This window comes from Chroicocephalus ridibundus, chromosome 5, assembly GCF_963924245.1.
Source record: "Chroicocephalus ridibundus chromosome 5, bChrRid1.1, whole genome shotgun sequence".
Taxonomy (NCBI): Eukaryota; Metazoa; Chordata; class Aves; order Charadriiformes; family Laridae; genus Chroicocephalus; species Chroicocephalus ridibundus.
In genome coordinates, this window is record NC_086288.1 from 74,201,846 (window position 1) to 74,214,386 (window position 12,541).

The 12,541-nt window shown below is 36.4% G+C and overlaps 1 protein-coding gene across 2 annotated transcripts in view; it reads left to right on the plus strand.

The window, feature by feature from the left end:
* Positions 1-12,541, plus strand: part of TUSC3 (tumor suppressor candidate 3) — a 131,150-nt gene that overhangs the window by 100,236 nt on the left and 18,373 nt on the right. For both annotated transcript variants that reach the window (XM_063335874.1, XM_063335875.1), the window contains exon 7: positions 6,309-6,372. In XM_063335874.1, the coding sequence (XP_063191944.1) occupies positions 6,309-6,372 (64 nt within the window). The remainder of the gene's footprint in view (positions 1-6,308; positions 6,373-12,541) is intronic.

Consider the following 12,541-nt stretch of genomic DNA (forward strand, 5'->3'; position numbering starts at 1 on the left):
GGTAACGTTTTAGAACTTTTGCTGTTTAAACATTTAAATACTGCTGAAAGCCATGCTACTCCTGGACATTAATTGGAAAACCTATAGAACTCTGATGTGATAAAGGCTGTTGTGGGGTTCTTTTTTCCCCCCTCTAAATTAAGAGAAGAGAACAAATTCTTATAGCTCATGTCTGTTCTTGGCAAAATTGATGGACTTGAATTGAAAGAGGCCATTCTGTCAGCTTAATCATAATTAAGTAATCCATGCGTTCTGTAATGTTCCTCTCTCTGATGAATTTCACCCTGAATGTTAATGTAGTAAAGAAATTAATAGCGTTTACCCTTTTGGTGTGGCATTCGTAACTCTCTGTCTTTGGGGGCAGTTAACTACTGTGTTGCTTCACCTCTTCCCACACATATTAGCTTGAATTTGGCCTGTTGTCTCCTCCAGGGTGTTGTTTCCATCCAGAGGTTTCTTCAACACGCAGTACAAATTCAGCTGATCATTAAGGATAATTATTATCAAAATTGCCTGCTTTTGATTAGTTTCCAATACACTTTATTAGATTTGTGTCATGTCTTGTAAACTCAGGACAAGTTATTTCTAAGTTATCCAAAATGATAATACTTCATGAAGTGGCTTTGTATGGTATGCTGTTACTAAACGCAACTCAGTTTAATCTGCCCCCTCCACCCCAGCATCCGTCATGCACATACTCCTAAAAAATAAACATCATGATGGTTTTTTTAGGAAAGAGTACTGCAGCACCTGAAATCATGTTTCAGTTTTAATCTAGGGTACTTCACAAGCTAATTGTATTGCCTTGAGAATTAACATACAACTCACAGAGGCCTTATTTCCACTTTGTTTCTGTTTTATTTTTATTGTATTAACAGAAAGGAAGGAAAGAGCACAGATTATGCTTAAGTATTTTACTGAACCATCACAACTACCACTCTTGAAGGGAAATCACAAGCATATGCTGTATTTAGGGAAATTTAAAAATATTTTACATTGTTGTTATCCTTGACTATCCTAGTGAGGGATTATATGTATGTGCCATCTGCAGTTCTATAACACTAAATATTTAATGAGTTTTCGAATAGTAGATAAATATTTAACACAGCTTTGTACAAATGTGCATGCATTGAACAGTTGTTTGTCACTGCCAAAGAAAATAGCCTGATCTGGGGACATGGTTATTTCAGTTAGCAATTCAGATTGCTTCTGTGGAATCAGACCTGAGCTAAGAGGATGCTGAAGTTGGAAAAGGACCTGGTTCAAAGTGTCAGTCACTCATGCTTTGCTTCCCCTATTAGTCCTACCGGCGCGGCATTTGTTACTGTATCTGTTGTGTGGCTGCGGTAATTGTGTGGCTGTACAGCTCTTCTGCTCAAACCATCGTTGCATCTCTTCTGAGGAACTTTAGCTTTGCTTCTTACATGGTCCTCCCTCTTGATGCCTCTAAAATGAAAGAGAAATACTGAGTTTATTCATGAATTTATTTAAAGCGTTTGCCTAGAGCATTTGCAGCCAGATAGACTTCACAGAGCTTCCAAATATTAAATGGATTCAGTGTCAAAAAGCAGTAAAGATAGCAAAACCAGAAATCTTATTTCTCAGTGTCTTAATAGTTTGTAGCTGCAAATAAAATTTCATGAGAGTATGTGCCTTGCATGTAGGTCATTCAGCAATCTTACAGAAAGAAAGAAGAAGTATGAAAATAAGGAAACCTCACATGAGACCAGATCCTTTCTTTTGGTTATATGGATATAATTTCAAGAACTTTACCTAATTAAAAGCTGTTGTGGAACCACAAAAAAGTATGAAGAAAACTGGTTGTGAACTGTTGAAAAGCTAATTTGTCAAAATTCTTAAAAAAATAGTCTTTAAATGTATTCTGGTTTAGGTAAGTGTGAGCCACAGATGGCCATGAATTTCAGAATTTGATGAGTCAATGGCCATTGCAGTGCACAAAAGTGTGTGTGGGGGTACATTTGCATAAATATGTATCCGTACAAATACAATCTATGCTTTGAGTGGCCTCAAAGTGTCGTCATATGCCTGTAGGGAAAGACACAAGGACAAATGCCACACAGTTCTCACTGTTCTCTCTTCAAGAAAAGCTGTTTGGCATCATTTTTTCATTAAGTACTGGTCTGTTTTCTGAAAAACCCTGCTCTGATTTTTGTCTGTTATTTAGAACGTAGGTGTGAAAGTTCATTGCAGAAAAACACACCCTGTAATTCCTTCCTGAAGTGGTTAAGATCCATTCCTCATTAGAAATGGGGTGAGGTACTATCATAAATTCAGGTGATTCACATTATATTGTCAAATGCAAATTATTTTGGTTATCCTTCATCACTGGAACAGGCTTTCACTTTCTTGACTTCTTCGCTACCATCGCTCTGACTGACCCACGGCTATAGTGGAGATACACCGTGCTGCTCTGCTGAGTATTTGGAGAACAATGGCTTGGGAAGGCAATTCGAGGAGCCTCTTGATCACACACAGATTTATTACTAGGTACCTTCAAAGAGTAATCTATCTAAGGACATTTGTAATAGAACAAAGAAGTTAACCATTACAGTGGATTTATTTTTTATTTTTAAAAGGCAATACCAATGCCTTATAGTTTGTAGCTTATGTAAACAAATGCCTTATTTAATATTTTAACTAATTGGTTGGAACTAGCACATTCTCTCTCTAAGTTAACCTGAGATCTCTTGCCCTCTCAAATAAAGATGAAGCTTGTTTTTTGTGTTTAAGGTGGCTACTCACTTTGCTTTTATCCATTCCTGTCCCTCCTCTGGGGACAGAGCAGTAGGTAACAATTGTCTCTTACTAGCTTTTTAATATACACACAACATTTCCAGAACTAAATCAAAGAACATCCACTTCCTTGCAAGCCAGGCTATGCCTTTAGCAACTCACATTTAAAGAAATATAGTTACAACGTTAATCCCTATGAGACGTTTAGGCAGACATTCATATTCATCAGCCAGTTTTCAAATTACAGTCTCTGATTCAGGTCTTCTAGGCAGGTTTTGTTTGTTTCAGATTTCGGTTTGTTTGGGTTTAGTTGGTTCAAGTTTCATCATTTGCAAATAAACTGTATCTAGTCCATGGTTTTTACTTTATACTGAGTATCAGGTGGTATCTGGGACTCTATTTGTCACCTAATTAATAGTGATAATATCTTTGTCTTTGTGATTTTGTCTTCTTAAGGACTTTATCTTTTGAGAGGCTGGTCTGGCGATACAGCTCGTACCTTGAAAGCTTCTCAAACAGCTCCTGGAAAAGCCTCAAAGGAAACATATTTTACATCTTGCAATAAAACTAATTACTTTGGGAATTTAACAAACAGGCAGGCAAAGATTTCTGATTGAGAATGTCTTTCCAATAGCCGTATCCTTCTCATATCATTGTGATACCAACCCTGCTAGTAGATTAGACCACTGTACTGCTCCTGTAACATATAAAAACTTGCCTTCTCAGGTCGATAAGACTGACATGTTTTTAATCAGAATACGATTAAAAAAATATTAACGATCTAATTAGTTTTTGTAGCTTTTAGTCTTGTTTTTGTGGTGTTTCAACTTTGCATTGTAAGCAGTCTGCGTGTCCAGCAGTGCAAACTGGGTTTACCTGTGGCGAACTCTAATTATCCTCAGATTGAGAGAGAATTTTTCGGTCAATTTTTCAAGTATGAATAACTCGTGAAAAAATCATGCTTGAAATTTTCGGAGTTGAGAGCATATTTTCTGGCATTTTTAAAAACATCATTCATGTACAGGCTTGACAGCTAGATAGTTATGAAGCTGACCTGTTTCATTAAAAAAATTGTTTGTAGTTATTTGATATTCCCAAGGGAAATCAGAAGTCACACCAACTTGGGTGATATTTTTAATCAAAGTTATTCTGCTGGATGATGAAGCCTAGAACCTGAAATAGGATTCCTCCCCAGTGTGGGACAGATTTACATCATCAGAAGCAGTAGTTGTTTGGGTTTTTTTGGAGGTGAGACTGTTCCTCACCATTTGGGTGAAAGCTAAACAATTTAATGTCAGTAAACTATTTTGAGGAAAGCAGTGATTTCTCTATATAGTCCCTGTGTTTGTGTGTTTATGTATATACTTTGGATTCTGTTCCACCCATGGTGGTGTGGTGAATTAAATTGCTACCATAAAGGGAAAGAGCAAAATAATTTACTTTAACAAAGTATAAAGCATATCAATAAAAATGACATCCCTCATCTAAATATTTTACAATTACAGAAGGCATTTGTAGCCTTAGGAGTAATGTGGCAACCAATTTTATTAATCGGTGATAATAATGTTGCCTTTTCCACGTAGAGTGTATTTCTTTAGTTCCCAATGTGCATTTTTATACAATTGAGCATGTGTGTGGAGAAGGAGTAGTAGTGATTATGCATAAATGCATATAGGTATTTAATAACTAAATAGTTTTTACTGTTACTATTAGACCCTGTTACACTTTTCTGATGAAAGGCCCTTTTTATTTCAGTTCACATTGTATCAACAAATACAGTATATATTGCAATCCTTGTAAGCTTTAGATGGTTACTTGGTGCTACGATTGTAAGAAGAAATAGATGTTTACTGTTTGTTAGGGATGCTTGAATTCAGATCCTGCAAGTGTATATGTATGCCTACATGTGTGTGTATATATATATCTATCTGTGTGTATATATATATTGCTTTAGCTGCATGAGAAATAATGACAGAGGGTCACTATTTGCAGGACTGTGGTCACAACTGAGTCAGAGTACACAATCTATTAAGCATTTTAACTTCATCATTAAGTCTCGTTAATGTGAAATATTCCTATTTCCTTCCTTTGTTTTATATACGTGTGTCTATGTGTGTATATATATACCCTTAGTGAGATTTATAAGGACCCCCACAAAAAATCAAGAAGTACCGATTGTCTCGTTGTCGTGTCATACTGCAATGAGATATTCTTATGAAATCAGTGATTTTTATCTTATTAAAGAAAAAAGATATTGTCTTTGAGAGATGGAATTTTTAGATACGTGAAGTTCTTGCCTGGTTTAGCTTTGACTTGGTTATTTGAGTGAGCATAATATAGTTGAATTTTGAAAACAGTAGATAACCACCCAGTGAGAAAAAGCTTTTATCATATCTTATGAACTGCATGTTTTTATAGTGCATTGACCAGAATTTAACCGGTGCGGATGAAGGCATTCTTTTGTATGCTGAAGCATCAGAGTATTTCAAATCTGAATTGCTCTGAATCTTGACAAGGGTGGTATTCAGGCAGAACTATTCAGAGTAAAATGAATTGAAGCAAAATGTATGAGTTAAAAAATAAACAAACTAACAAAACCCTGAATCCATAAGGACAGCAAAAAGTTTCCTTTGTCTTTACCTTAATAGGAGTGAGCATTTTTCTCTGTATTTAATTGGGGTGAAAATTGTATCCATGCCTAAGAAGAATACATATAAATAATACTTTGAGAACACGGATATATTTAATGTCACATAACATAGTATGACAAGCTATACTCAACATTTGCAATTGATGTAATAGAGAAAGAGAGAGAATCTCCCTGGTTTTGTGCATAGTTGCAATCCTTCAATTTTTTGCGTCCTTTTTTTTTTAGCTATCATAGCTAGTTAACTGTGAACACTGACAACTTCTGAGTAATATACTATATGTTCCTAATAATGTACAAAATGAGCCCATTAACAATAATTTGGGGGGGGGGGGAAGTAGACTATGTTAGGTTTGCATTTAGTATTCACATCTGTGATTGCATTTACTACAATTCCATATAAACAAGACATTTTATAAGTTAGGTTTTTTTATGGACACAACTGTACGTTCTTGGAGACAGAAGGAATAGACTTTGTATGAAGAAACTTCACTCAATCTGAGTAAGACTAAAGTAGAATGATTTTTTTAAAGGCAAGGTTCAGTTTTAACTTTTGTGAAAACTGTGCTGAGGCACGTCCTTGATTTCATCACCTCCCTTCTCAAAAATTGTATCTCCTGAGCAAATAAATGCATGTTCTTTATTCCACACTAGCAGCAGTGTGAAAAAGTCCAGCATAATACTCTTGTGTATGAAACATTACATTCACTGTATATGTGTGCTTTGCCTAAATATGCTTTTTTTAACACTCCTTTTTACTAAACATACACACATAAACTGTGTACTTATAGCTGTCTGTATTTGTTCTGCAAAACAAGTTTTATTTTGATTCTCAAATAACCAGTTGTGCCATTTTCAATGGATTCCTTTGTTTTAAAGAGGATTGTTTTTCACTTTTATTTTACAGAGTTACATACACGGAAGCAGTCAGGCTCAGTTTGTTGCAGAATCGCATATTATTCTTCTGCTGAGTATCCTTCAAACTGGTGATGAATAGAAAAAAAGCAAGCTGAGACACGGTGTGCTGTTAAATAAAATTGCTCTGACAATGAATATCATTGAACTTTTGAGCAGGTATTGTATTTTTGGCCTATTTACTATATGTTTGAATAAATATTCAATGTTGTTGCTATTTACTGCCAAGCAAAGCTGGCATTGCTTTTTACTAATAGGTACCTGTTATCTCCTTTGTTACTTTTATGCCTGGTTACTAACCTTAATATTTTTCCTTTTAGTGTTATCTTTTAAGTAGCAGAAACTAATTTTCTTCTCTTTTCACTCTTTATTATAAATATTTAAAAATTGACGTAAAAATTATTTTATTTCTTCTAACTGCCAAGGAAAGCATACTGAAATTTACTGATTTGCTGATTTGTCTTTGGTTTTGGTTTTTTTCCCCATCTAATCTAAACAGTTTACTACTTCTTCTTTAAACAAATAACCAGTCCCGTTTGTTGTGACATCGTCTTCTCACAGAAAGACTCTGAGACCTACTTTTACTCTCTCAATCTTACTGAGTCAGAGCAAGTTGAATTTTTTTGTGAATATGTCTTAATAATCTGTAAGAAAAACCCATATGTTAACTGGTTTCTTTCGACAGTGCTTCTAATCAGCTTTGCTTATTGAATGAAAACTGTAGTCACCATTAACCATTATTAGTCATTCCATCACAGATACCTTCCTCTAAGCAGAACAAGAGGAAGAAAGTAACATTGCCCAGTTTGAAGTAATGGCCTGACACCTCTGAGTCTGATGATCATCGTTACTCCCTTGTTCTCTCCTTGAGGTTCCATTGGCTTACATCCAGCATTTCCTCTGGCTTCCCCACCTACCTTCATCTTAAGCATTTACTATCCAAAGAAAACACCATCGTTCATCATTATATCTTCTTGCTTCATTACATTCATTTACCTGGCAACATTTTTGCTACCTGTGAAACCTTATTTTCTCCACAGATAGCTATTGCAAATTTAATTTCAAAGTTCTGATCATATTTTGCAGATTAAATGCAATCTTCCATATTGAACTGGAATACAATGTCCAGTTCTGGGCCCCCCAGTACAGGAAAGATGCAGACTTACTTGAGTAAGTCCAGCAAAGGGCCACAAAGATGGTAGAGGGACTGGAGCATCTCTTACGTGAGGAAAGGCTGAGAGAGCTGGGACTGCTTAACCTGGAGAAGAGAAGGCTCAGGGGGATCTTATCAATGCGCGTAGATACCTGATGGAAGGAGACGAAGAAGCAGGAGACAGACTTTCTTAGTAGTGCCCTCTGACAGGACAAGAGGCAATGGGCTCAAATTAATAGACAGGAAATTCGATGTGAAGACAAGAAGACACTTCTTACTGTGAGGGTGGTCAAACTCTGGAACAGGGTGCCCAGAGGGGCTGTAGAGTCTCCATCTGTGAAGATATTCGAAACCCAACTGGACACGGTCTGGGCAACCTGCTGTAGCAGCTTGCTCGAGCAAAGAGGTTGGATTAGATGATCTCAAGAAGTCCCTTCCAGTCTCCGCCATTCTGTGATTCTGTCAGTTCTCCAGGTTTTATATCATAGCCTAATTAATGTGTCAAAATCACTTTCTATTCGTTAAAGTTTTGGAATCACATTTATTTGTTCATTATTTCTGAATTTGGGCTCCTTTTCATGGGAAGAGTTAAAGATAAATAGCTTTCCCTGGAAACTGCCAAGTCAAAACTCGGTGATTAGTGTTTAGTGAAAATTGCTACATTTTTTTTAAAGTACACGAATACAGCTATTATATTTCAGATTAAAAGTTTCTTGTATAACAGAGAAGTATGCATCTTATTAGTATCATCTTTATGCTTTCTTTTGTATAGCCATAGTTTGTTTTTTAATGCTTTTTGCTTTTCCCAAACTGCCACAATTTAAACAAATCTGTTATCTAGAACAAATTCTCTTGGCTGCTTCAGAACAGGAAAAGTAAACCCAAAACCCAGCTAAGATTAAAAATAAACAAAACTTTTTTTCACGACATATTTTGTTTGTGTGACTCAGGCACGAAAGTGATATCTTTTTGTTGGCAGAGACTCCTTTAAACTGGGAAGTTGGCTAACTACATTAAAGCAGCTGGCTGAAAGGATCCTTTCAGTGAGGTTGTTCATTGCCACTTGCAAAAAGAATTCTCGAAGGTTTCATTTCATGGCTCAATACTGTTGAGCTGAGTTTTTGCTCACACGCAAATTTCAAGTGTGACATGAAATCTTGACAGATTTTAACAGTTATGCTTGAAAGAATTAATATTTCTGTATGCTTTCCATGTTGGTAGTAATTATTATCTGCTTCTTTGCTGCCTCATTATTTGTTTATTCAGGAAATGTTGATAGAAAATGTGGGAATTAGAAAAAAGTATGCCAGATTGATAAACAGTAGTACATTTACTTTATCCTTTGAAGTTTAAAAAATGCATTGAGTTTTAAAACAAGCCATTACTATGCTGGTAATGTACGTGCTTCATTTGGTTGCTTCTTTTCCCTTTGTAGTACTAAGAACAAGGGCAAGATTGTCACTTCTTGCTAGATGTTGAAATGCAATGTTGTGTTTCTCTACAAAGTGGATTTTTAATACCTCCGATGAGAAAATACGAATTTCCGTTGCATTTTTATACTTGCTTTAGATAGTGATTCTACCTTGTATGCTGGATGATTTCCAGATAGAGATCTGCTGTTTTTTCCAGAGCTGTAGCTACACAATTAGGACATGGGTAAGAAGGACTTGTGAAGGTGTCAGATATTGTGTTTCAATTATAACAGGACGCAAAATTAAATTCAGTAAAATCTATACAATGTTACGGATTACATACTAGCAAATGTTACTATTACATACATAGTATGCCCAAAATTTTTATAATATTTTAAATAAGTAGTTCTAGTCCTAACAGATGGTTACTAGATCTTAATAGCAAAATGGAAGTCACTGTAATAATACAGCACATACAGTGTTACATCAGTAAAACTATTGTAAAAAAAAAAAAAAAAAAAGCTGAATTCCAGGCTGCAGAATAGGGAATAAACATTTGAGTAGGCTTTTAAAAACTGAGAAACAGTCCTTCGTGTAAGAAGTAGTCACTGTAACTCTGATATTCTTTTTACCTTATGAAATGATGATTTCTAGATCTGTCAGACTCACTTGCCCAAACTAGTTCCAGACTGCAACGTTTGAGGTGAAATGGCTGGTGGTCCAGGGCACGTGGAGACACTGGGCTGGCTGAGTACAGAGCCGACTCCAGTCAAGCTCCAGGGTAGCATGGCATCACTGCCTTTGCTCTTGTTCCAGGAGCATTTCAGTCCACAGCAGTTTAGCTGCACCCCGCCAAGACAGAAATCTGGTCTATCTAAACTGGAATATATCCAAATCCTCAGAGCTGGCTTGACATCCCAACGCAGTTTCCCCCTTAGCAGGAATGCAGCACAGAGTACCTGGTGGCCCGTGCTCAATCTGATCCAGAGGTGATGACACGCTGATGCCTGCTCAGTCACTCAGATGGCACTCAGGAACAGGCTGTTATCTCATGTATGGAGCAAATACGTAGAGCTGACATCCAAAACTGTGTCTGAGCTAGTGAAAGTCCTTGTGGGTGAGCACCTAGCAGAGAACAGTGAAAGAACATACATGGGTATGGTGGTGCCTGTTATATTATACGCTTCTGTGACTTTCAGTCTACTACTACTCAGAAACTTTGAGGGGTTTATATTATGCTGACAATATGACTGTTAATCAGTTTTGTTGTTATTTGGTTCCCCTTTTTCTTGTCATGGACAGTTAACTTCAAGAAATAATCGTGGAAATCATATAAATGTTGGTTGAAAGGGACCTCTGAAGATCAGATACTCCAGTCTTCCTCTTAAAGCAGGATTATCGCCAACATCGAATCTGGTCTTCATGTGGTTGTCTAGCACAAGTGTTTATAAAGTCCATGGATGGGGATTGCGTAGTCTCTCTGGGCCGTTACAGAAGTGACGTTGTTCCTAACGTCCAGTCTGAACCTCTCAGGCTGCAGTTCGTGACTCCTGCTGTTGTGTATAACAATCTTGTCTGTCATAAGGTTTTGGCTTTTTGGATTTTTTTGCCAGCCTTGTAGAATTAGTGGAGTCTTCAGTGATGTTTTAATTCAGAAAGGAACAGAACATTCTATGGGGTAGAATAATGAGATGCGTTATTTTTTAGCTTTTTTATCGCTTAGGAGGAAAACAAAAGGCGAGGTTTGCTTTTATTCATGCTACTTTACAGCTCGTTCCTAGCCGTAGATTGGCAGGTACAAATTTTTTTTTGGCAGGGAGAGAATATTTTAATATTTATTTGCAGAGAAAAAGTAATACTGAATAGCAGTTAGGTGTAAGTTTAATTTGAGGTTGCGTTTAATCATCCATAAAACCATGCTGGTCTTTTAAATATCTGCTTTTAGTTTTCTTTGAAGTTGACCAACTTTGGTTTCCTTCCCAGGAGCGACAGAACCTTATTATCATTTGCAATCGAGAAGGAAGTTTTATGTAATATATAATGGTATCAATCCCCACGTCAGCCTGATGATCACTGCTTCAAGCAACCGGGTGTAATTTACCCACATAATAATTGGGAGGTTATGTAGAATTACATCAATATTGGGGCTTCCCTGTGAAGAAGAAAAGTTATCAGAAAGTCGTCACAAAAATGGATGTATAACTGCTATAGAATAAATATGGCAGACTACACAAAAAAATTTTTTTAAACTAAGAGCATGGAACAGATTTTATTTAAACCGCAATCTTTTTCTGTTAAATGGATATGAAAGCAATAACTTATGCGGAGCTATCAACATGCTAGACATTGTGTAGCCTGAAATGCAAGGTTTTCCCTTCTTAAGAGTTTGGATATCTCTGAGGACTGTAGGACTGCATAATTTACACAGTCAAATAACTTTGTTCACATGAGTAATCCTGGTGAGACAATCTCTTTGGCTAGATACCTAATTCTGCCACCTAAAAAGAGCATATATCTAAGCACGTTATGATTTAACAATAAAATTTAGCATCTTCTCAAGTTATCATCACAGTTTGTATCCATGCGTATAAGTGACTGTTAAAAAAATAGAGAAGGATTGTGCAAAACAAAACATCCAACCATATTCAATATTTTAGGGATTTTTGAGCCAGACCTAGCATACAGAATACTACAGCTCCTAGCCACCAATTAATACATTCTTATTTCTTTTTAATCCTTTTTTCAATTTATTATGGTACAACATTCTATGGCAATGAATTTTCATGCTCCTTTATGATGTTTTTTAGCCTATAATTTGCACGATTACTGTATTATGTGACTTTATTTAATAAGTCATTGGAAACAGTAATTTCTTTTTTTTTTTCCCTTTCCTTTCTCCTTCTATATTGGATTCTTACAGAATTCGCCATATAGCTTTCTCTTTCTTTTCTCCTGTCCAAGTTGAAAAATCCTACTCTTTCCTCATGCAGAAGATGTTCCAGGCTGCTGGTGTCTACTCTTGCAACCCTTTCCAGAAATAAGGTTTCCAGAACTTCCCCCCCACCCCACCCTCCGAAACAGAGTCAGCAGAAATGATCAGGTACTTATTAAAAAAAAAGAAAAGTGCAGGGTAGTGCGACATTCGTGAAGGGACACGTACTAGAGTTAGGAAGGACAGAGGTATTAAGAAGACAGAGAGGCAGGAGAGATATAACTGTGGAATTAAGAGCTGCCATTTTCTAAGAGGAACAATGTGAAGTAAACTGCACAATCAGTATTACTGTTGTAAGTAAATATAGTTGAGTAGATAGGTAGAGCGTGTTGACTGTTGTAAACTGAACAGTCCTTGGAGTATGTGGTGATGAGCTGGAAATACGGCTCTGGGTGGTGTGAAGATACAGCAAGAAAGATAAGGAACACTAAGGGTGGAGAGGCTGTGTTCAAGTTGAAAGATTTCTTCAATTCTTCCATTTCTCCCTTTGGTAAACACTAACCAATGTTTCTAATGAGCGTCCGTTTGCATCAAGTTTTTATGTCATTCCTCTGAGAAATAAAACTGATTTGAAGGTAGTATGTCATATTTCTTTCCTTTTGCAGTAACAGTAAATCTTTATTCTACAAAGTTTAAAAGCTACAGTAAATATTTTCATTATCATTATC